General features: G+C 42.9%; 1 protein-coding gene across 1 annotated transcript; it reads right to left on the bottom strand.

Moving 5' to 3' along the window:
* Positions 1-6,425: 6,425 nt before the first annotated feature.
* On the bottom strand, positions 6,426-26,192 carry LOC117539352 (sodium/potassium-transporting ATPase subunit alpha-1). The gene is made up of 23 exons (XM_034205507.1): positions 25,924-26,192; positions 18,494-18,607; positions 18,073-18,132; positions 17,147-17,248; positions 16,954-17,055; positions 16,750-16,863; positions 16,273-16,407; positions 15,560-15,677; positions 15,200-15,468; positions 14,804-15,112; positions 13,433-13,567; positions 12,983-13,178; positions 12,690-12,865; positions 12,359-12,495; positions 11,842-11,992; positions 10,731-10,899; positions 10,497-10,651; positions 10,095-10,218; positions 9,051-9,196; positions 8,827-8,957; positions 7,292-7,393; positions 7,059-7,150; positions 6,426-6,792 (listed from the first exon to the last, which is right to left on the bottom strand). The coding sequence occupies exons 1-23, from the start codon at positions 25,933-25,935 to the stop codon at positions 6,764-6,766; spliced, it is 3,078 nt and encodes a 1,025-aa protein (XP_034061398.1). The 5' UTR covers positions 25,936-26,192; the 3' UTR covers positions 6,426-6,763.
* Between the last annotated feature and the right edge of the window lie 389 nt (positions 26,193-26,581).

Raw genomic sequence — 26,581 nt, 5'->3', positions numbered from 1 at the left:
CACACAGGTAATTAACAGTCTGTAGATCTGAGCTACCTTTAATCTCATCAAACCACGCAGCTTCTATATCCCAAATGGGTTTGCACACACACACACACACACACACACACACACACACACACACACACACACACACACACACACACACACACACACACACACACACACACACACACACACACACACACACACACACACACACACACACACACACACACACACACACACACACACACACACACACACACACACACACACACACACACACACACACACACACACACACACACACACACACACACACACACACACACACACACACACACACACAACACACACACACACACACACACACACACACACACACACACACACACACACACACACACACACACTTTGTTCCCTCAATTTACCACAGAGTTAAGATTGTAACCTATTTGTTGTCTAACACACACCTGCCTTTCCTAAAGGGTCTTTTTCCCCTTTGGCCTTCATAATTCATCATTATTGCTTTTTGCTTGTTTTTCGCTGTGGGCAAAATGTGGGTGAAGACAGGTGACATGGAAAACAGAAGACTTCCAACGAAAAAAAGAACTCCAACAGCCTCTTAATGTACTCAGGTCTTTTCTAAAGTCAAGTTATATCAGTGCTCAGTGTGCTGTAACCTCAAATGTAACGCCACACGTTGAAAAAGTCGAATTACATGTCAAGGCTCTGTGTTTTGACGGTAAGAATAACAAGGATTCCGAGGCAGAAATACATTCCTCCGTCTGTTTTATCACACGACGACTTTCTTCTCTTTCTTCCTTGACTGTCTAAACTCATCTGGCCCTAAATGGTGCCCTATAGCAGTCATAAACGCAACGTATGACCCGACCGCCGCCAGAAAGGTCATCATCAGAGAGATTTTTCACGCCACTGCAGTTTCTTGGCTGTTTGTTGTTTCTACAGCAGTGATATGGTTTATGCATCTGTGAAGTTTCAGCGTGTGTGAGTGTGTGTGTGTGTGTGTGTGTTGCACTGAGAGTAGACAGCTGTAGTTGCCTAAGAAACAACGTGTGCCTGAGGGCAGCCTCCTGCCTGTAACTAGGAGAGAGAGAGAGAGGTTGAGAGAGTGGGGATGAAGGGAGGAAAGACAGCAAGAGCAAGGAGGAAAAACATTTCTGCAACTGGGTCCAAGCCCTCAGGAGACGACAGTGAAACACCCGTCCACTCTGAAACACACTGTCATACACAGGGTAACACAAGGACAAGTACATTCAGCATACTAGTGCAAATTCAGACAGCATATAGGACTTGGCTGAACTTCTAAAAAACTGAGGATTATAAGAAACAATTCGAACAATCCTCTTGTGAACCTCTAGGAAAACACATAATAGTGATGTTTAGGGACAAACTCTTCAAGATAGAATGGTACAAGTGTGTGTGTGTGTGTGTGTGTGTGTGTGTGTGTGTGTGTGTGTGTGTGTGTGTGTGTGTGTGTGTGTGTGTGTGTGTGTGTGTGTGTGGTGTGTGTGTGTGTGTGTGTGTGTGTGACTATGCGGCATCATGGCTTTATAAGGAGAGGAGACAGTTTTATCTCAGGCAGTGGAACAGATACAGGGAACAGAGACGACGAGTGAACATAAGCAGGACTCTGTGGAAACACAAACAGTGAGCGTCATGCCTTCGTAAAGCTTCCTAGATTTCGATCGAGTTTTCTTCACGTCAGAAAAAAATCAGTCACCTTATTATCTAATCTATCAATGTCAGGCCATGTGAGCAGAGTCTCTGTAAAACATTTTTGCATTTGAGGCATAACATTAAACTCCTCCGAAAACCGTACACCTGCTTGTTTGTTATTATTGTGTATATCACGTTCTACTGACCAGTCACATGAGTAGGATGTGATGATATTAAATCACAGAGCTCGGCCAGGACCAGTTTCCTCTTGATATGATTATGTTTATAACATTATTAAATGTATATATAAATAAGACACTGAAGGAAGAGACAGGCTGAGTGTGACAGGGCACAGCTAAAGAAGTGATTTCATTAAAGGGTAGACAGGAAGCGATAACTGATTCAATATAGATTCAGATAACCCACCCACACACACACACACACACATCATGGCAGCTGGGAGTATGAAAGAAATAACTTTGACCAGATTTAACTGGAGTTTGCACAGAACAATCTACCAGCAACAGAAGCAGGCAGAACTAGCTGTTCCTAAACACTGCAGCAGGCACAGATATGTTTCATATGTTGTGTCTGGTATTGATTTGATCATACATTATCTTTTCAGAGTTTCTGATTCTTCGGGTTGACACGGTCAAATTTGTAGATAGTATTATGGATAGCACGGCTGGAGGATAATGAACTTTGAGTTGGGGACTCAAAGTAGTTCATTTCTTGCTCTTCTCATTTCATCTTATCTGAGAGTGAAAGTTAAGTGTTGCATAGTAAATGTTTGAAGTTGATTATAATTCAATCTTCTCAATCAGATGTGGACGAGAACAAATTGAAAAACCAGTCTTCAACCATGACTTAGAAAAAAAGGCTACAACATTATTTTCTGTCATACACTCTCTCCTTCTCCCCAGTTTATATGACATCTGTCACTGCAAACTAAACATAGCGGAAAAAAACACACACACACACACACACACACACACACACACACACACACACACACACACACACACACACACACACACACACACACACACACACACACACACACACACACACACACACCACACACACACACACACACACACAACACACACACACACACACACACACACACACACACACACACACACACACACACACACACACACACACACACACACACACACACACACACACACACACACACACACACACACACACACACACACACACACACACACACACACACACACACACACACACACACACACACACGAGATCAGAGCTGTCATTGGGGTCATGTGGGAGACTTTTGATATCTTGACAGAAGTGACGTGTTCACTGACACAGAAGCACACCCCCCCCACTGAGTGAGGAGCCTCACAGTCTGTGTGTATTTAAACAAGGAGGTTTGAGTCTATTCTACTTGAAGTTAAGTTTATTAGAACATGTGGTAAGGACTAACACACTGCTCTTAACAGGAACATTCAATGAAATCCACGTATTGATGCTGTCATTTTATGTTCACTGTAACACAAGTATTGCCCCTTAATTCTTAAACCTTGTTATGTATTAGTTGCTTGTGGCTAGAGATTCTTATTGGTCAGCTGAACATAAAACATCTCCATATTAACTGCATAATATTGTGTGCCTAGGTTAAATCAATTAAATTAGAAGTATCACACAACCTCTGTTGGCAAACAACAATCAAAATGTATGGTACACTTCTTCTCTTCTTTTAAAAAGATTAATAATTACTTCTGGAGATTCCACATTAAATTTGAATATTCGGAATCAAGCTCAAGAATCTTGGAAAGAGAGAACAAATACATATATGCCTTTTCTTTAAAGAGGCGATGTGGCTAGCATACTATACAGGAGTACAGAAGCACACGGGAAATAGCTTAAAGCGCCTCACCTATAAGACACCAAAAACCTCCAAAGATGTCCCAGATAATGAGCTCCCAGGGCATCATGTTATAAGAGGATGTTTCACTGGGACAAGGTGTTTACCTCAGCGACACTGTGTAGAGCCAAACACGTACTTTAAAATGCACTGGTTTATCATCCTTTTGGACATGTTGTCTGTCTCCTTCTGTATTGTTGGTGTTGTTTATGCACTAAGTAAAGCACTTGGAATTGAATTTATTTCTGAAATGTCCTCTGCAAATGAACTTCCCTTCCTTATGTTGTCCTGTTACACAATACTTAATCATAGCACAAATGAAAAGGAGGTTCACAGCTAAATAAATAGGACATGAGGGATGATAGTAAAAGTGTAAATTGTGGTGCAGCAGTGTGACAACAACAGTTTCATAAGCTCACCTTGTGCGATGTGTTCAGGGACATCACCATGGTGGAAAATTGCTGCTTCCCTCTGGAACAGTTTTCTGTCAAGAGGAGGATTGTGTACATCACAATGTTACAATACTGTAGTCTAAAAGGTAGACGGAAACATATATCCCATCTCTAATTCAGCTGCTAGTACTCAGATCTTTGACTTAGTCAACGTAGAAACGCTTTGAACTCAAAATACTAGTTAAAGGTCCCATGTCATGGCCATTTATACTGATCATCATTCCATTGTTGAGGTCTACTAGAATAGATTTATATTGTGCAATTTTCCAAACTCACATTGGTTTCTCACACAGCATCTCTGTATTGTATGTGTATTCACTCTCTGTCCTAAACGGCTTGTTGGAGCTCCTGCCCCCCCCCCCCTCCCCCTCCCTATGAGCCCAGTGTGCTCTGATTGGTCAGCTCGCCCACTCTGTTCTGATGAGTCCACCACAGTTACAGCGGAACATCAGTGATTATGTGTTACAATGGTGTTAGCAACCAGAACATGACACCAGTAATGACAAACAGATGAGAATGCTGCGTGGGGTCTGGGTGCCGTGTTGGCGGGACGTTGGCGCGGCTCGCTGCTGGGTTACTGCCATGGGGTTACTGCTGGTGTCATTTCCTGGTTGCTGCGTGGGGTCTGCGAGACAGCGAGACATCGCGAATGGACGTGGGAAGGGGTGCTGAGGGGGGCTGCAGCACCCCCATCTGCGAGGCTCCACTAGCACCCGCAGTGCTGAATTTGCAGACCGCTGACAAAAAGTAGGGGGAGGAGGGATGTCTGGTGCCTTGCTCAAGGGCACCACGGCAGGGCCCAGGAGGTGAACTGGGACCTCTCCAAGTAGCAGTCCACACTCCATATTTAGGTCTGTTCGGCAGCCCTACAGCTCACAGACCAAGCCCCTACTGACTGAGCCACTACAATGTAGTGAAGTAAAAGTATAAAGTTAGATCAATTAAAAAAACATGATGACAAAATAGTGCTTACGTAAAGTAAGAGTACATATTACCACTGAGTAGTTTAGTCTACACAAGCCTCACTGAAGATGACGTCATGCCTGTCAAACACAGACGACAATTAATTAAGCTGTTAATTAGCCACACCTAGTTTTGTTGCTACCAGTGGAACTTAACTAGCTTAGCTAAAATAGCTACTGTAGATATTTAATTTACATGTAGGCCTACTTTAGTATTGCCCATTGTCTGCTCTTTTTTACTTCTACTCCACTACACATAAGCTATTTAGGCTAATTAAAATACCTGTCAGCTAGCCTGTCCTGTGTCACTCAATACGTTCCTGTCTAGATTTACGGTTTATTTACGGCAAGTTTTTAACTCACTCACTTTAGGCTCACCTTTTCTTCTGATACAACTTAAACACGAGTTGTTTTCTCTTATCTTCCTTCTTTTGTTTAGGTAACACTTTTTACTGAAGTGTTGTGCTACCTGAAGCATCCACCTAGCATCACAATAATGTAAACGTGTTCGGACTAAACCATTTGATCCATACAGATAGGGGTGCGTGATGGAACTTTTTAATGTACTTACTCGATAAACATGCTGCATATAAGCATTATATGATTATTATATTATTGTTTTTTAATATTAAAACAACTGTTGGTGAAGAGTAGGAGAAAGAATATAGAGCTGTCTTTTTTAAGTTTTTTTGTCGTCACCTGTACATTTACATTTAATTGATGGATTAAAGGATGTGTGCATATATTATTATTATAGCAGATGTAGCAAGCATTACTGTTGTGTGGTTCAGAAGAAAGAAACAGAGATCTCAAATGTGAATGTGTTAGGGTGATGTAGAATTTCCTTTTCTCTATTTATTCAAAACTGTTTTTTTTTTTTTTAGGTAGGAGGATGCTGAGCTCCTTAGTTTTTTTGCTCGCCTCTTCTTAAAGTCTCAAGTCTCCTCTTGTGTGCGTGCGTGTGTGTGTGTATCAAGACTCCGCAAGTATTGGGTGGGAGGATAGAGACCACATACTTTAAACTCCCACCGATATTGGATGAAGCACCCCATTGGATCTTGGTAAATTAAAGCACCCACAACATCCTTAGTAACTCAGAGACTCATTTTGCAAAGTTCATATAAGGCTACATTGTGTATACAGTATATATATATTTCACACAACAGAGTCGAACCAATATATAATTAATACTTTTAACTACTGATCTTATTCGCTCTAAAGCTTATGAACAGTTTAGTAGTGAGATAAGCACACACACACTGGTATCACATGGCACCAAGGGATCATCAAAGTTTGATTTTAATCTGTAATAACACATTGTCAATTATTTATGGATTGTATTTTGTAATAATGAATATGTCTTCAAAGTAAGTAAATCTGAGAAATGTTGTGGAGTAAAAAGTACAATATTTGGAGGACAAACAGACAATAAATAAGCACAGGGAACACTTGTGGGACCTGACTCGAGCGCATTTTTATTGAATGTTTATAACAGTTAAAAACATGTATAAAATTGGTCCTGTTTCAGAAACAAGGCACGCATAGTCATGTCAATGTTCAGTGTTCATTTCATTATTAGCATTATCATTTATCAACAGCATCAGCATTATCAGCACGTTCCATCTCATTATTTGTTTAATAGTAGTATCAAGCATTCCCTAATATAAAAACATGTTCTGATTTTTTTCACAGAAGTTAACATTTTAATCCGAGCAGCAAGACAATATTCATGCAACAACGGGAGTGGAGAAGACGCGAGCTGACAGGACTGATGGGCTGACGGGTCTTTAATAGTACGTCTCCCGTTCCACCCAACCTGGACACACAGGCAGAGAAAACAAACACCCATGGGATTTAGAGGCAATTCATTGTCAATTCAATGTATTCAATCTTGATACTTTATTACAGGGAGACTCTATAATGAAAGGAAATGTAACTAAGAAGAATAAGAAGTTTCTCTGCAATCACTAAGCATGAGAATGATCCAGAGGGAGGAGGAGAGGGTGCAGAAAAACAACAGCAGAGGGAGGGAGAGGTAGGAAAACACAGGAGAAGATAACAAAACATGGATTCTGGACTCACCTCCTGGGCTGCGTCTGAGGATCAGCTTACGGATTTCATCATAGATAAAGATGAGCAGGGAGTAGGGGAAGGCGCAGAACCACCAGTTGGGCCTGAAAAACACGCGCAGAAACATAGATGAGAATTTGATCCAGCGCCGCGGGGCCTGGATGAGCCACATGCGGTGGGTGGAGTATTACAGAGTGGGCTGGCTTACTGCTGCATCGTAGGCTGGGATTTTGTGCTTTACTCACTTGAGAGGGTACATCCGGAGGGCCACGTCCATGCCGGGGCAGTAAGAGAGGAAGGCAGCCAGAGCGGTCTCCTCAAACAGACCAAAGATCAGGATCTTGTTCCTGGAAAACAAAGGGGAACAATTAAGACTCCGAGACCCAAACAAACCAATTTCAGTGACTAAAAATAACCACCATCTTAGGAACTATTCATACTGAGCCACTGGTGTAAATAAAAATGTGAATTGCCTTTTAAGGCTGCAGCCACACGAGGACGATAACGGTCATATCCGCTACAGTTCTCTATCATATAGACGGTTTGGCCACACAAGGCCGACATGGAAACGCAGAAAACGATAACGGGTCCCAAGGTGGGTAGATCTGCAAACGAAACGCTCTGGGGGGGGAAAACGGCTCCGTGTTTACGCCTATACGATCATTTCCTGTTAACGATGACGCAATAGCCCCAGTGTTTCGAGCCAGGTCCCGGTGTCTCGCAGGACAGCGCACCCAGCAGGAGCTTCCAGCTAGATTGGATCGATATGGACATAAACTCGAGTGAAGTCTAATCGGACAGGAGAGGAGACACGCAGCTCTGCATGATAACCTGCAGCTCCGCCCACTGTGATGGAGCGATGAGCGGAACAAAACATACACTTCAAGTTAGATCATCACCCTTAGCTATTTTAATTACCTCTCAAACTATCTAAACTAGTTATAAATATGTTTATTTTTCCTGTCGGGTCACTCATTACTGGATCAGCTGCTGCATGAGACCACGGATACTGACGGGCTGTCAGGAGAGGGGGAGGAAAAGAGAGGCTCCGTCCTCCGTGTATTATTCTTATATTATTATATAGAGTCGTTATTCATTTGTTTTAAAGCTCAATAAATAACAAAGAAGACCTTTGACCGGCACTTTTCTAATTTTGTCCGGAAGATTGAAACATTAACGGACATGTTGACCGGCGAAACTCCACCTCTGCTGCTAAATCCAGCGCGGAGAATAAACAGAAGGGCAACCATGACAACGATGCATGCGTGTGAGAAGTCTTCTTCGCTGCTTTTGGTGTATTTTGTGACCGAACTACAGCGCCACTTACAGGCCCGGCATATGTACTACAGCGTCTCCAGCGCTTTTGAGCGGTCTCGTGTGAACGGACACGTTTCTGGTGCCTGTTGCGTGTGGACGGAATACTTTTTTGTTAACGATTTCGGTCCGTTTGCGTTATCGTCCTCGTGTGGCTCCAGCCTAAGTCCCAAATTACACTATCTCCAGAGGTGTTTTTTTTTTAGAGAAAGACAGGACCGAGCACAAGGTTGAAAAGGAGGTATGGCATTCAAGATAGCGGCTGTTTTATTAGCAGAGAATGTGTCTTTTCTATACCTACACTTGTTATTGTGTATACAGTGTACATAGTGTCATCATACCAATAGAAGTATTGGAATTCGGATAGAACAAAAGGGTATCAGTTGTGATGAAACATCTACAGCTTAGAGTTGGAAGAGGATACTGCCGCTTTGAAAGATATATGCCGGGGCATTTTTGTTCTTACCTCATGCCCTGTTGGAAGACAGAGTTCCTCCTGGTCTTACAGACGATAACATCGGCCCACTGGACGATGACGATGCTGACAAAGAAGGCGGTGTGGCAGGTGAATTCCACGATCTTCCTCTGCTCGTAAGTCTGAAGGGGAACACACAGAAAACACATTTGACCAGCTGCGCTCGGCAACATTACTACCTTCTACTTGTGGTGTGTGCAGTTGATGTTACTGACCCACTGCTGTCCATAGGTGTCCTCCAGATCGTTCAAATATTTATTATCCCAGTTCACTCTGATGCCCAGCAGGGTGGAGGGCAGGAAGCCATTTTCAGCCAGGATCACAAAGTACGTGAAGAAACCAGCAAGCGCCTGGATCATACCTGCAGGAAGGAGAAGGGAAGAAGTCACATTTTTAAAGTGAGTCACAGAAACTGAAGTTGTATCATATTTAAATGAAGGGCTATAATTATGTTTAGACAGAGTTAGTGAAGGCAGTTAATCAGTCCATTTAGAATTGGAAGCTCCACTGGGAATGAATGAATGATTAAGAAAACAAATAGCTCATTTGGTGTTTAGGGAAAAATACAATGAATTATTTAGTCTTTCAGGCAATTTTGGGACTAAACCATATGTGATAATAAATCGCAAAGACACACAATAATATGAACATGTGTCAAGAAATATAGTTATATCAAGAGGGTATATGCATTGTAGGACCCATTCATCTAAACCTTAGAAAATATTTAAAAACATAATTACATTCTAAATGATGTTAATTTGTATTAGCGAGTGACATAATCTTATAAGGCAATTCATAAGTGGTATGCTCATTTGTGCAATAGCTCTAATAACAAAACTTGGAGGAAAATCAGTGGAGATAACAACATGTTTGGTCTTATAAGGAACTAAAGGAAGTCCAGGAGGGTCAAACCTATTCCTGGCTTCATTTCCAAAGAGGGAAAAACCAAAAGCCACAGGCCCCGCTCGGTCACAAACGCACACTACTGTTCTGTATCAGTATGACACTCAGGGTTTCCCACACATAGACTTTACTTGGGCAGACCGCCCAGGTATATTAACGTCCGCCAAGCTGTTATCGGCTACCACCACAAGTATATTTCAGATTTGTGGGAACCACTGACAGTATTTCTGGTGCATGTCACTCCAAGTTATCTTTGAGCGCCCAGATACAGAGCTGCCTTTCCAGAAAAACCTACAAAATGGAGCCATGCAAGAACTCCTGGTTCTACTTTAAGATTTCTGATCAATGGTGTTTACCGATCTGTCCGTATGCTATACTGATGAGCCTCTCGTTCACCAGCTTGTCTGTTTTGGGGTTTCGTGGCTGTCTCTTCATGATGTCGCTCTCGGCTGCTTCATAAGCCAGGGAGATGGCAGGCACCTGGGAGACAGGAAACAATCAATGTTGACACATCAGTTTATAGGAGCCAGAATCAGACGGTTTTCTCACAGCTTGGTTGTCACGAGTCACAGAGCTAAGAATAGATGTGGTGCGCAAAGCAACCCAATCATTTACCCCGAAAAATGTTGTTTCATCATGCTCCTGTCAAACTCAAAAACGTTCATGGCTTTTATAGAATGTTGTTGATTTGGAATATCCCTAACTTGCACTACATTACTGGGAACCATCATTTTAGCAGCACAATAGTCCATATTCACCATGTCAGTTCCCAGGTCGATACAGAGGATGGTGACGGTTCCCAGGGGCAGAGGGATGTTGGCGATGATGAAAAAGAGGAAGGGGGTGATCTCAGGGATGTTACTGGTCAGAGTGTAGGCGATGGACTTCTTCAAGTTGTCGAAGATCAAACGGCCTGATGAGAGAACAGAGTGTTGTGTAAAATCTTGCAGCTGAACGGGCTTTCAAGTGTTCTGTTAAGTACAATCTGTTACCTTCTTCCACTCCAGTGACGATGGAGGCAAAGTTGTCGTCCAGCAGGATCATGTCGGCGGCCTGCTTGGAGACGTCAGACCCAGAGATGCCCATAGCGACACCGATGTCCGCCTTCTTCAGAGCAGGAGAGTCGTTCACACCGTCACCTGTCACAGCCACAATGGCTCCCTGCAGAGAGAGGGGGGAGAAGCGTTGAGGAAAACATGACAATTATTTTCAGAAAGAAAGAAAAGTGAGTGAAAGTTAAGATAAACTGCAAGAAAAAAATGATGTCTCGATCCAAATTTTTGAAAAAACACAGTTTTTCATAAAGAAAAGTGAGGTGTCAGAGAAAAGTCACTATTCGTGCTGTCAGATGACACTTTTATTTTCTTAACGTGTGTAATCAAAACGCCTCTGATTCAAAGCAAATCATCTTTATCTGACAGTACAGGCAAAACAGGATAAAAGTAAACAAGAGACAGAGGTGGTCAGAGATGACATGTGATAATAATCAGTGGATGTGCTGCATGCTGATAAGGGATTACCTTGAAAACAAACACAAGATTTTAAATATTTATGACATTACTTTTTGTAAAGCTATTATTAGTTTGAACCCGAAAGTCTGATCTTAAAACCTTGGACATGGAGGAACTGAATTGAAGTGACTGAGTTGTCATAATACATCTTCCACTCCTTCACCAGGAAACATGTAGGACCCACTGGAATAGATTACGTTATTTAGAACATTCATTACCGCCGGGGTTATTTTCCATTTCAGTATTGTTTAGTCAGGGTTTCCTTAATTGTAAAAGGCTAAGAAAAGACTATGTTTGTGGTCTCGATCAGGCAATATTCAGCAACAAACATCAATTCAAATAAGTCCACACAACACTCACTTCTGCCTACTGATACACTTGTGAATATTCATTGAGGTCACAGCTTGACAGATGTTGTGCTTGATTATTCTGTTAACTTAGTGATCAGGTCAAAGCAAAAATCATAAATAAGCATTAGGGGGTATGGATATCAAATATAAAATTGTGAATTAACATAACAAGGCAGAGGCACATGCTGTGAGGGACTGGAACTGCTCTGAACACCGCAGAGGCTCGTTGGATTAGAGCTTACCTGTCTCTGGCAGCCTTCCACAATGATCAGTTTCTGCTGCGGGGAGGTTCTGGCAAACACTATCTCCGTGTGGTACTTCAGGATGTCGTCCAGCTGCTCTGGGGACAGATCTTTCAGGTCTCCACCATGCACTACACAGGCCTTTGCATCTCTGGAGAGAATACGAAGACACTAAGTTACCTAAATGCACAATATGTCATTTGTTCTTGGTCAAAACAATAACAAAACACAGGGCTTGTTGACATCATATAGTAGCTTGGGATTGTGTCAAGATGTATCAAAAAGATATAACTCTAATCCCGTCACATTTAAATACAAACATTTTATAAATAATATTTGATTGCACTTAAACATAAACATATTGAGGAATATATTAATGGAATATTAAAAGCCTTGAATTTAAAACACAGGGTAGTGCTGAAACCTTATTCCGACCAAAATGGGGCCCAGGACATAACCTTGAAGTACGGTTGTCCTCTTAATAACTCCACTCGGGGCTCTTCAGTAGGGTCCTTACCTTGGGTTCACTTCGTTGATTGGGATGTTCAGACGTGCAGCGATGTCCTCAACAGTCTCGTTGCCTTCGGAGATGATGCCAACACCCTTTGCAATGGCCTTAGCTGTGATTGGATGATCACCTGTTACCATGATGACCTAGGATAAGAGGGACACTTTATCAAGCATGTGAATTATAGACAAGAGATGTATTATTATTAGGTCACTTGGAGGGCATTCAACTGCACACATTGTGCATACATTGTTCAACACAACTACCAACCAAGCGAACAGGCCAATTGAAAAAGCTTCATGTGAACTAAATATTTCATTTCCATTTTAATATGAGTTACCTTGATTCCAGCGCTCCTGCATTTTCCGACAGCATCGGGCACAGCAGCACGAGGAGGGTCGATCATGGACATGAGGCCGATGAAGCAGAGGTTCTCAGTGGGGAAGTTCACCTCCTCTGTGTCAAAAGCAAAGCCTTCTGGGAACTGGTCGTCGGGCAGGTTGTAATGGCAGAAACCTGGAAAGAATACGAGTCAAAAAGCAGTTTAGGACAAAATGCCCAATGAAGTGATTTTCTGAGTAGTCATTTCAATTTCTGCTCCGTTTGTCAATTCATTCCGCCGTCTATCCTTACCTAGCACTCTCTCTCCAAGTCCTCCGAGTTCAAGGTAGGCGTTCTGGAAAGAGTCTTTCATCTCGTCGTCCAGAGGCTGCTCTTTGCCGTGCATCATGATGCTGGAGCAGCGGTCCAGAATCCTCTCTGGGGCGCCCTTCATCACCAGCAGGTGCTTGGTACCCTCGTCACCCGCTGAACCGTTGTGAATGGAAAGCTAGCAGAAAAAGAACCAAAATAAAACAGATCAGGCCGAGCATTTTCTTTCTTTTGTTGTGCTGGAATTTGGTATGAAAGAGCCGATAAAGGATGATCAAATGAAAAGAGAGCAAGCCAAAAGCTATGTGTGTAGCTTCCATTACCTTTAAGCTTTATCCATAAAACACCTATTAGGGAATAAACTGATCTGCAAAGTGTATTCACACATTTTGGATTTACTGTAAGAGGAATGAATCTAATCTCCTTCCATACCTGGTACTTGTTAGTAGAGTTGAACGGGATCTCAGAAATCTTGAGGTTTTTGTCTCTCATTTCTGAAACTGATCCACAGCACAGCTCGATACATTTCAGCAGAGCGGACTCAGAGGCGTCACCGGCCACGTCTCTCTGGTGGAGGAGGACGGAGGAGGGACAACATTAAGTACACACACAAAGGTCACCAGAAGTCACAGAAGCACACTTTTAGTTTCTGCCGGGAAATTGTGGTTTCTCTATAAATAGTCTGTGAGTCTGAATAACAAACATCCTCAATAGGCTTTAATGACTTAATGACTCAAGGACATAATCAGCAGATTGCAGCAGTGCTGAGAGGGCAATATTAGGGAGGTATAATATGGCCTTTTAAATTGATTTATTTAATAATAATAAAATGGCATATTTAAGTCTTATTTGTATTTATTTCTTTTGTGGGTATGCAAAAATAATTAAACCAAGTAGTGGCATTTTTACCAGCCACAGTACATTCCAGTAACGTAGGAGGCCAGTAGCCTCTACAGTTGAGGTTAAAAACGGGCTTTACCAGTGGGCACACTTTCACCTATTCATTTTGAAAAAACAATGGCCATTGGGGAATCTCACTTCCATGTTTAAGAGGGCAGTAGTCCATCCAAACATAATGAGCAGTGAGAGAGAATGATGGTTCATTAGAGCCATGCTGCCAGCCAGACTAACACACAGATACATGTGTACACAATCAGACACACACACACACACACACACGTTAACAGGTTATTATCACAGGATGGACACTAGAGACTGAGCACCGAGGAAAGCCTGGGAGCCAGGAGACGTGCGCGCATCTGGGTGTTTGTTTGTGTCGCTGTGTGTTTTGGAAGGTGGGGTTGGGAATAATGATGTGGTTACAAATGTGTGAGCTCCAGGGAGAGTGGTATAAGGTGGAAAACAAGCCTGTTGGCCTGAATGGAAAAACATCTGTAGATCGTGAAATGGCTAATCTATTTGCATATACAAATTACAGGGAAATACATTTGTACATAAGTGTGTTATTTAATGTATTACTTTGGCACCATTGACTGAATTCATAATTTTTTGTTTTAATATAATGTTTCAGGAGTACTAATACTGGAACACTCATCGTTTATCAAGTACACTTGAACAGTTGTTGACATTACTGGAAATGAAGCAAAGATATCAGTGAGAAAAGAACAATGGGGAAGAGGAACTCATTTTGGTTTGAAAAAGGGCACATTCAAACTGGAAAATGAGTCAGTGTTACAAAACGTTTAAATCGTGCCCACATAAGCACACAAACTAAAGACCTACAAAAAATGAAAAACTTGTTGAATACAAAGGATGAAAGTTAATATAGTTGTGTGTGTTTACCTTGAGGATGGGCAGGCCGGACTGCTCTGCCAGGAAGACGGCGCGGTTGCAGAGGCCGGCGATCCTGGCGAGGGCGCCCCATGTGGCGGAGCTCTTGTCGAATGAGGTGCCGCTCTGGTTCTCCGTGGTGTCGGCCTCGTGGATCTGGTTGTCGAACCACATGTGGGCCACGGTCATCCTGTTCTGGGTCAGGGTGCCGGTCTTGTCGGAGCAGATGGTGGAGGTGGAGCCCAGGGTCTCCACGGCTTCCAAGTTCTTCACCAGGCAGTTCTTCTTGGCCATGCGCTTAGCGGTCAGGGTCAGACACACCTACAGACGGGACAGCTTGGCTCAGTTAGTTGTTTTTTTAGGGATTCATAGATCTACCTTTATTAGACGGGAAACACCAGGACTCACAGTGACTGTAGCCAGGAGACCTTCTGGCACGTTGGCGACGATGATACCGATGAGGAAGATGACGGCCTCCAGCCAGCTGTATCCAAGGATGAGCGAGAGGACGAAGAAGGAGACACCCAGGAAGACGGCCACGCCAGTGATGATGTGGATGAAGTGCTCGATCTCGATGGAGATAGGGGTGCGTCCGACTTCGAGTCCAGAGGCGAGCGTGGCGATACGACCCATGACGGTGCGGTCTCCGCAGCTGATCACAACACCACGGGCAGTTCCTGCAGCAAAGATGGTGGAGTAGATTTTGAAAACGGCAAACAAAGAATGTAGCAGTGTCTCTAAAGGGCTTTGTTGATCCTGACATCATACCTTCAACACAGTTGGTGGAGAAGAAAGCGATGTTCCTGGTCTCCAGTGGGTTCTCATTGGAGAAGTCGGGGGTACGAGTCTGGGGCTCTGATTCGCCAGTCAGAGAGGAGTTGTCCACCTGAGCAATGAAACACAGACTGTGATTGAAGGAAGAAAGAAATGTAGCTATATCCGCCTCAGAAAACGCCACAAAGCACCTTTCTCAGGGAGGAGAACAAACTTCCTCCTCCATGTTAACCCCTGAGACGATGCTGAGGCAGGTGACACGATGTAACAATGGATGATTCAGAAGCTGATCGAAAAGTCTGGGCAGTAATTGGGTTGCTCTTTGATCTAAAGTTTAGTTGAGGGCCCAAAGTGGGTCACAGACTTGTTTTTGTCCCCATAATAAGACGGCCATTAGTCACATGAAAAGGAATCAGTCCATTTATTAATATAGAGACTGCAAAGGAAATGTAAGAGGGCAAACTGTTTCACAGTCGGGGTGACCCAGAACAGCCGGCTATAGAGCCAATCACAGTGGCATTGTGGATCAAATGTGATATGAGATAAGGGTTCACTCCATTCGGGCTGCTGAGTGTCAGACTTCACATAGAATTGTTTGGATCCTACAAATGAACAATGACAAATTGCTTTTGGTTCAATTATGAGAGTTTGAATGATCCAGCAAAATAACTCATGTGGTTTCCAAGTTTAATAACGAGGACACCCACCTTGCAGCCGCTAGCGGAGATTATTCGCAGATCAGCGGGGATCCTGTCACCACCTTTCACCTCCACCAAATCCCCCACCACCACTTCCTCCGCGTTGATGCACTTCTTCTCGCCATCGCGGACGACCAGGGCTTGCTACAGAACGAGAAATGGAGGAAAAGGAGAAGGTGAGAACGACGACTTTTTTGTTTTTGTCTGTTATACCTGCGTCCACTTTTACATCTTGCATGTAAAGCTCAGTTTTTCACAATTAACCTCTTCATATTTAAGAGGGCTAACAAGATTCAGATGTCAAGAGGGGTCTGTGGTGGGTGAGACCTTGAATTAACATAATCATTAAGAGTTGGCATGGTGACAACACCATGGTTGTCATATTTTGTGAGCTTAGCATATTCATGAATATGTACAAAATGCAGTTATCGAAACTTACTATATAGACAAACAGATTAAATGAATACAAGTTTAAAATGTGAGAACCTGTGGGACCAGGTTCTTGAAGGAGTCCATGATCTTGGAGCTCTTGGCCTCTTGGTAGTACGAGAAGCATCCAGTGATGATGACGACAGCAGAGAGCACCACACCCAGGTACAACTGTGAAAGGCAAATCATCCACAAAAAGCATCATAAAAATGCTTTGTACTCATAAAAACATCCACAGAGACGACTAGGAGCTTTCCTCACATTGTCATTAGCAGGCTCATCCTCCATTGCAGCCTGGATACCATAGGCCAGGAAACAGAGGAGGGCACCGGTCCACAGAAGCATGGAGAAACCCCCAAACATCTGCAGGGAAACACAACAGCAGTGATACAATTAGAAGAGTGAGGCTCGTTTAAGCTGAACACAAGCTGTCAGTCATGACAACAAAGCCTACCTGTTTGCAGAACTTGACCCACTCTGGGGTGGTGGGAGGAGGAGTGAGGGCGTTGCGCCCGTCACGAAGCAGAATCTCAGCGGCCTTTGCACCAGTCAAACCCTGATGTGAGGGAAACCATTGTTAGAAGATGTGAATACAACCACGTGTTAAGCACAAGCTGGTTGTTTACCAGTCAACTACACACAACTCCCTGGCATATATGTAAGTCCAAGGGGAAGCGTAGATGCTACTAGTTGCCTAGCGACACGGCATCAACAGAAAAACAGGGCCACGTCCTTCATTAGCAGGTAGGAAGAAAAACAGAAGGAGAAGGAACAAGAAGCGGCCAATGGGATCCTGTGAAATCAGGGCACAGGGGCTCGGGCAGCTGATCCATTATTCACAAGAGCTGCAAACACATGCATGCAGGCGCACACACACGGAGCCTGGAGACCCCAGTTTGGAGGCACTGATTAACTATTCTCCTTGATCCTTCCTGCGTGATCAGGAGCACATTTGCATTAAGAGAGAAGGCTAGTTGGAGTGTGTGACTGAATGTGGTGGGGGGGGGGTGTAGGCTGGTCCTAAAGACTGTAGAAGATCCTGCATGCATGAACAGGAAGAAAAGGCATTCTGAAGCATTGTTTAACTGCTTTCCTTAGATTTCTTTAGACATCTTCAGATATCACTTTAATATTCGGATATCACCCTCCCCTTCTTACTTTCCCACTCTTTTTCGCTCTAAACTCGTTTTTAAGAAACCCTGGGAGAACCAATCACATCCTCCGTGACATTTCCTCCATGATAGGAGAGGAGATCCCCACTCTCTTGAAGCAGAGTCCTCATTTGTATTCGTCCAAGCTGCAGCGAGTATTCCGCAGATATTTAATCATCTCCATGATAAATGTAGACGCTCGACAAAATTCATCTCAGACTTCACTCACATTGTTGAGGTCTGTAGCATATTTGCGGTTGAGCTCATCGAGGGTCAGCTTGTGATCATCCTGCAGGGACAAACGGAGACAAGATGGTGGTGTCAGTTCAGTGTGTGTTTTCCACTCAATGCATGTGTGTGAAAAGCAGGTGACATTTACAGCTCAGTGTGCGCGGCTGACCTTTCATTTTGAAACATTCACAGTTGAGAGGAGGGAATGAATGGATGGACGAGGAGCCAACAACAGACATGAAGGAGGTGAGAAGAGAGACAGGAGGAGGAGAATGGAAGGTAAGCATTAGGTTGAGAATGAAGCAGTAAGAAAAGCAAGAGGAGGCACGTGAAGGGAGGAGATGTGAGAGAAATGATAGGAACACGATCGAGAGGGTGGGATATGGTCATACGGACACTCAAGAGGACGAGACACTCACCATATCCACTTCCTTCTTCAGTTCATCCATGTCCTTCTCTTTCTTCTTCCCCTTGGCTTTCTTCTTGCTGACCTGCTCCGAGGTTGCAGCAAGCTCATACTGCTCGCGTCCTTCCTGGAGACACAGCGGAGGAGAAGGAAGGACGATCATTGGTTAGTAACATAACGATACACGCAGTGAGCTGGTTAGCATTGTTCTCACATCACTGATGCTTTGTAGATTCATCCTTTTTAGGTAAGTGCGCCACAGTTGACAAATATATTAGTGCGATTATACCCACCCACATATCTTGATATTTACCATGACTGCATCACAACCTAAACCGGAATACTTTGAGGCCTGAGGTCTTCAAATGTATTCATATATTATATCAGAAACTTTACAGCTACAACCTTTCTGGGTCGCTACAAAAAGCCCATGCATGAGTAACGTGCATTGGACTGTGGCCAAGGAACATCACTGCGTTGGTGTGCAATGCAACGTGAGCACGTATGACTGAAAATGCCAGTTTGTCACAAAGCATCATTTTAGGACACGGTCAATGCACTTGGAACCACTTGGAGACAGATATCGTCCCACAAAAGAAGCGTAAACTCAGCCAAGTCTCAGCTTCGGGAAAACTGTGGCCTAAACTGAGAAGACAAACTGACAGAAACGTGAACAGACGGTCGAGGAAAGAAAGAGGCACCTCTTTACTCGTCACATGAAGTTAGCTTGGGGGATGAAAAGCGCTGTTGGACGAGCAGAGTGAAAAGAACAGTTTGGCATCCTGGCTTCAGAGCCATCTGCCACGGCAAAAACAACTCTATGGGGATCCACTTTTTAAGGACTTTTCAAACTTTTGAAAGGCCCTCTGTTGTGAGAGCAGTTTTAAAAACACTACTTTCCTTTTGCTTTGGTCCAACGCACATTGACACTAAAGTTCTGCATTTTGGTTTAATCTAGACATTGATTGAATAAGTCAAGCTCAACGGTAACAATTTAGCGGTATGCATTGACAATTAAAAGCAAAAGGAGCAGTGTTTTTGGAACATTTGGAAAATAAGTGCCTTTCTTTGGCCCGGTGGGACAGGTTAGGCACGAGGACAAACATACATTTGGAAAACACCCACGTTTTCCAATCAATGGTGTCACAGTCCGAGCGAATAAAACATTCAGTCACAAGGATTTTTTGCAGAAAATCACCTGGCCAATTAAGTGATCCAGCCAGACCACAGAGTGGAACAATAAACCACTCTGGAATAATGTAATGGTAATCACACTTTGGTTATTTTCAACTCCGACACTAATGATCTCGGAGGAAAAAACACATTTCATTAAAAGTGAACATGTCTGTGTTAAACCTGAAGCACAAACATTGAGATGTGCTTCATTTGTGACTGTGAATCTTGCCTTGACGTCCCCTATCCCACCATCAGCTCTGGCACTTTGCCACAGAGGGACAGTCAGCCATCCCTTTTCTCTCCGCTGTCTCCTCTATAGCATCCCCTCTCATTATCAGCCTCACTGGTGCCAACAGGGGCACAAAGAGTGTGTCTTCTAGAAGTCTGTATGCTGTGAGGTGAGCCAGACAGACTGACAGAGAGAAGGAGAGATACGCAGGTAAACTGAAGAGGTGCGGCGGCTTAGAAAAAGTCCAACAATCAGGGGAGTTGACAACAGCACCTGTACGAGCCTCCATGTATTTAGTCCCCATTCTTAACTTCATTATTACATTTTATCCAGCTCTTAAAATGTCTTGTTTTGTCAAACCAAAACCCAAACATTTTAATAAATAAATAATTAAAATGTATCAATTTAATGTTGCAAACCACCAATTTGAATTCAAACCCTGATAGCTAAGTTAAATATACCACGAAACAATAGAGATGTGTGAACTGCACAGCTGTGCCTAAGTACAGCCTCATAGAAATGAAATGTATTTATATTGCACTATTTAAGATGTATTCTTTTTTTATTACTCAACAAATACAACAGCCACTCCATTAAGTAGCACCGAGATGTCCCTTAACAGGTGTGTAGGCTTGTGTGTGTGTAAATCACAGAAAGGGGAGAAGGTTAAGCTTAAGTGTGTTTCAGGTAGGGAACAGGAGATGGCAACACTAGCAGCCAACATCGATTAGCAGTTAAGGCCCTTATATTATTCAGCTTTGTACAGGGATCATAGGTTTTATTATGTTGGGGAGGGGGAAGCTGCCAAAGTGATTACTGATGAGCCATTTGTCTGCATGTCCACAGTGTGCAGCAGCCATTTTAAAAACTCTATAGGCGATATATAATTTGACACAAAAGACTAGATACGGACATCCTGCATCCCAGTCATGGAGATATGCTAACTAATATTGTTTTGTTTTGCATTAGCCTCCATAGTTTCCCAGGGAGTCACCAGAGCAGAGTGTGTGATCCAGCACATGTTGTTATTGTTGCTCCGGCCCCCTGGCCAGCTAAGCTGGGAAAACACTGCGCCTGGTTCTGGATCACTGCGGATACATCTTAGCCTCTGGACCCCCGAGGGCCACCGGGGGCCATCTGGCTTTAGGCAAATAATTCACAAACAGTTGTCCAGACCCCAAATTTGGAATGCAGGCTTTATCTCCAAAGGACAACTAAAGTACGAGAAGGCAGGAGGACTTACTTGAGACTCATTTAAAAACCAACAAATAAACGTTAATAAAAACGTTGATTTACTGGTAGATATTTAAATGTGTAAACTTACATTTTTGGACTAACATTTACAGTCACTTTGGACTTTGAGAAACTGGTATGGAAATGTTTCATTAATCTAGAGAAAGATCTGCGGAATAATCGCCGTCTAAACTAACAAGTGTATTTTGTAAATGACATATTATAGACAAATTAAGGGTTCCCTCAATAGCTCTTTTGATACCTAAAGAAACTTAAACTTTCATAAATTCTGCATCACAAACTAAAACAAAAGGCTCCTAAATGCTTGACACAGAAAAGTGGACAAAAATGTAACTTATTGAGGGGTATTTGTTTGGACTTGTGTCCACCAGGCTACTGAATCCAATAGCATTTCAGAAACATAGGAAGAGAAGAGCCAGCATTCGTGTGAGAAAAACGTGGAGATTCCAATAGTTGAATGAATGAGCCGCTCCGAATAGCACTGAAACCCCACAAAAACACAACTTCTACAAGAATGAGGCCTCTTTCCCCCCCCCCCCATACCCCCTTTTTTTCCTCGCCCCAGAGAACAAACGTCCAACAGGCTCAAACAAACCCCAGGAGAGAGTGGTCGGTCAAGCACACACTTTTTACGGGCAGAATTCCTATGAACTGTTCTTCCTAATGCCAGATAAACAAGCTGCTCATTCAACTGAGACACACACGTTGCTACCGGCGACTTTAGCCACACCTCTTCAGACATGTCAATGGACAGACTCAAGGGTTGTAGCCCCTCCCCCTTCTCCCCAATACCCCTACTCTCCTTCCAAATGTCTCCCCCTCCTCCTTTCATTTCCTCCTCTTTTTTTTGTATTCAGACAATGAAAGGAGAGTGTGTTAATTTACACCGTGTTTAACACTCTCCCCACGTCCTGTGCAACTTTCAGCGTTCTTTGAAAAGAACAAAAGTGAGTGAGTGAATCAATGCACTTCCTTGTTGCATACTTTGTGGGTACTTTTCTACTGCCAGGGTGACGCACAACACTTGCTGAAAATGTATAACTTCTCACATCTACCTACAGTGCTTTTGTTGTTTATTTGTCATTAGGACAGAACAGTGTGAACCATTTTAAAGTGGAGAAAGTTTAACATTATTGGCTCTATAATCCGTTAACATTCTTAAAACTCTACATTGCAATCCGGTCCAAAAGGCCATCCTGCTACAAGATCTCAAAGATGTCAAAGGTTTAATGTCATACACACAACTGAAGTGTGGAGGTCACAGGATCCTCAACAAAGAAATACAAATATATACAAGACGAAATGGGTGATAAAACTGTCCCTGACTGTCGACACATCTGTGTTTCTTAAATAACTTAAAATGTGACAACTTTCTTAGATCACAATACTCTTCTAAAACACACACGCTTTTTCCTCATTGTATTATCTTCGTTGTTATCGATTAGAAAATTAGCAAGGCTGTAAGCAAAGATCAATAAATCAATTTTGTCTCAAATAGGTAAATATTCCATTTTCCACACCGATCTGGAGAACTAGAATGAATGAACCAGTAAATTCATGCCTTTCCCCCCCCCCCTTTCAGGGCTTAGCCACACCCCCGTGACTTTAACTTGCCAAGACCCCATAGCTACAAGTTGCATCATTTCCTCAAGCGGGGGAAAGGCTAAATGTCTCCAACATATTAGTTTCCAATATTCAAACTTCCCGTCTCTTCATGTCGTCATTTTCAAACTACCAAGTGACTCAGGTTGTAACATTTGAGACCTGGATTATGACACGACTGTTTCAGGAACGGAAAATGTCATATTTCCTCCGAGTTAAATGGACTGCTCTGAAATTAAGTGTTGCACTTTTTAAGAGCAACAGGTTTGCACAGAAAGTTCAAAGAGCCGTCACAGAGGCTTAGCCAAACCCGGGGAAAGAAGGAGAGAGAGGTGGCATGAAGAAGGCTGCCAGAGGAGAGGGAAAGGAAAGGAGACAAGTGAAACAAAGTAACAACAAAGTGGAGGGTATAACGGGATGAAAACAGGGATCTGGGGATGGAGTGAGAGTGAAAGAGAGAAGGAAGAAAGGCTGTCACAGATGAGGGGTGACGTGTGACAAAAGCCCCAGTTAATACACAATGACTGCCGAGCGGAAAGAATGTTAAATCCTCAGAGGGAGGGGGGGACAGATAAAGAGGAGGTAACCAGGTACAAACAGAGAGAACAAGAGGGAGACGGACTGTAAAGAATGAATGTGAAGGTGAAGTCTCGCGAGGTCAGCTCACAGCGGGGAGAACAGTTAGAAAATAAGAACCCTCTCTCGGACATGGGGAGGTTGGATGGTGGTCCACTGTTGCCGTCTCTGGCCACTAAGGAGAAAGATGTTACCGTCTGCTTTCTCATAAAGACACACGGCCCTTTCCAAAGATGCTCAGCCATGCTCACAAACACCGGGTATCTGCCACATCCTCCAGAGCTCATCCGTCCATTAACCGTTTATGCCCTTCATCAAACCATCTACCAGCACACTCCTAACATCTAAAAAAGATAACCGAAGAAAAGCAAAGTATGTCTGACTTCCTCGCACAAAATGTCAACATTTCAAAGTGCTATATCTTAATATTGAAAACAGGAATATTTGCAGGCATCTGGGGAGATAAAGCAGAAAAGGTTGATTCAGGTGAGATTAGGATTCATTCAGCTGGATATCCCTTCATACTGTGAGACGTACGGCTGTCTCCCATTTCCTGCTCTGCAGTCTTGGGATCTATTTGTATTTCAATTATATTTCCTACAATCGCTCATAAGGAGAACTTATTTAATATTATACGGAGAAATGACATCATGATTTACGTGCTCTTGTTTCTAAATGATCTCTAACTTTAAGAGCTGAATGGATCATTCTTCATCAGTCATTTTTTAAAGAAATATATCAGTTTTCAGCCCAACCCAGCCTCTCTTCTCTCTATCAAGTCTGGGTGCGAAGTTGCTCTACGGAGGCAATGCGGCAACTAGTGTTTCTTAACCCCCCCCCACCTCCCTCCTGTCTGCTCACTCGGGATTTATTTGTGTTGAAAATGATGGAGAAATGTCTGAAAAATCACCTTTTTTATACCTGTGCAAAACAACTCAAACCCTCGCTCTGTAGTGGCGATTAGCTCTTCCAAGTCTAGCTTTCCGTCTGTGCCAGCACTGAATACATTAGAGGAGAGGAGAGAGGAGGAGGAGGCAAGGAAAGGAGACGCAGTGGGGAATTGGAGGGAGGTCGGATGGGGGCAGGGCATTTCTTTCTTCACATATGGAAAGAAAAAAAAAATCAGCAGCAACCAAGGGAAAGCCAGCAAAGGTTTTCAGAATCTTAAATGAGCGTCTTGGAGAAAGGGAGAAAGGAAGCGAGACTGAAAGAGGCTTCACATCTCCCGCCAGATCTCTCTCTGTCCATCTTCCCCTTTCTTTTGCTCCCTACATCCAACTCTCCATTCCTCACGGGCTGAATCTATAATGAATGTTTCTGTTGCGCAGCATGGCAGGGTGCGGCGATTACTGATATTTCAGAGTTTCATTTCAACCTATCCAATTTAAGTTTACAAAAACAGAACAGTAACAGAAGGGCTACTTGTAATCTACAAGGGTTTAAATCATCTATTTTTGACATCCCTCTAAAAGGATGCGAACGGTTAAAATAATTGTGTGGATTTAGTGGTACTTTTTAATAAAGAATAGGATAATGCATGTGAATGAAAGCTATTACAAACTCTACTGAAGCCGAACACCTCTGCAGGAAGGGGAGAAAAAGACAGAAGAAAAGATGGAGATTTTACTGAGCTTAAAACATCATACTACAATGTTTAGTAACAACTTTTAGACTCATAAAATGTATTATTTTTGCTAGACCTGTCAGGGATGGGTCACCATATGTGCATGATGTGATGTATGCAGAAAGCAGCAGAGATTATGGATAATCTACTAATGGTCTACTTTAATGCCTATTTCCTACACTGCATTGTTTGAGTGTGCATCTCACATAACTGAGTCTAAAAAGCAGCCTAAAAGAGTGCAGATCTGCATTCAGATAAATTGGAGCTACAGCAAATCAAATCTCCCAGAAAAGGGAAAAATGTGGGCTAGACTTTTACCATATTCCCTCCCACTAACAAGCCATTATACCCAGAATACACAGCTGCAAGAAATGCAATACTTAACTAGCAAAATGTTTGAAAATGGAAACGGTTTTTTTCCCTACTGAGTGGAATACATTATTGACGAGGGAACGACTTCCTATACCCAAAACATGTATCAGGAATATATGTTAACAATTGTTCGACTTAAATGAAGAAGTCCACACCGTGAAATAACACCCCGCAGCCGCTCACTTCAAACGGCTTCACTTCCACAGATGTACCGTCGCTGCTAATTCCGTTAGCTCGCGAAACTTTGACAGTACAAGCCTTTCCCGTTATGTAACCGGACACCGAGCCGGCTAAAAGGCAATGTGAAGCATCTTTTGTGTGCTTTGGAAACTTATTTCGTACGACTTACTTTCCCTGACAGCTAAATGAAAGGGAGGTGTGTGTGGAAGTCCTGAAAGTACAAAGTAGCAGGCATTTGGAGAGAAGGAAGCTTGCTTTTCATCTTAACACATGTGGTAGTCCAGCTCCCCCCTCAACATTCATTTAGTAAACCACTTGTTGAATGGCAAAGTTTTAAAACTATCTTTCCCCCCCACCATATATCTTAATATGAACTTATTAAAATGCATCAAATAGAAAAAAAGTCAAACAAATAGACATGTATACTCACTCCTCGTCCCATGGTTGCTCAATTCTTCCCAGTTCAAGTAAAAAGTTGAGACACAAAATTCCACCTTAAAAAATATGTACAATAAAAAATATTAAAACTCGTGGATGTCTCCTCTTTTTTATTTATGTTGTGTTTTTCTTCTTCAGCACGTGTCCCTCCTCCAGACACACATCCGAGTTCGCGAGCGGCCGCGGCAGACCCTCCAATACTTATAGACGGCGTTCATGCCATTGTGACGTCGACGCCATTTGCCATGGTAACCCCACGGATGGAGGCGGGGCGTTTGTTCTTCTTCTTCTGTTTGTCATGCAGCGCACACACACACAGAGCACACATCATTCACCATGGATAGATAATAAGATAATAATCTAATTCAAGTACCAGAGTTAAAGTATGAATAACTATCTACTAGGAAAAAGACTAGTTGCTGCAACAGCTTGAGAGAAACACAATTATTTCCCCACTATTCATGCACGAACAAAACATCTTAATGTATAATGCATGACCCGGGGTTGTGTTAAATGTGATATCATATCTCTCTATGTTCCTTAACAGAATATTTCAGGGAAGTAAGCTTAGTTCTGTCTAGCTTTGCTTTGCAAAAGACTGGAAATGGGGGGAAGCTATCAGGCTCTCCAGTAAAGTAAAAAAGTATAAA

Source organism: Gymnodraco acuticeps, unplaced genomic scaffold, assembly GCF_902827175.1.
Source record: "Gymnodraco acuticeps unplaced genomic scaffold, fGymAcu1.1, whole genome shotgun sequence".
NCBI lineage: Eukaryota > Metazoa > Chordata > Actinopteri > Perciformes > Bathydraconidae > Gymnodraco > Gymnodraco acuticeps.
Note: the sequence above shows the minus strand (reverse complement) of the source record. Positions and strands in the feature narration are given on the sequence as shown.

Excerpts from the sequence above, each read along its gene's own strand:
- LOC117539352 (XM_034205507.1), bottom strand. Across the intron at positions 18,133-18,493 it reads TGAAGAAGGAAGTGGATATG|GATGATCACAAGCTGACCCT; the intron begins GTGAGTGTCTCG and ends TTGTCCCTGCAG. Across the intron at positions 15,113-15,199 it reads GTCTCCTGGCTACAGTCACT|GTGTGTCTGACCCTGACCGC; the intron begins GTGAGTCCTGGT and ends TCCCGTCTGTAG.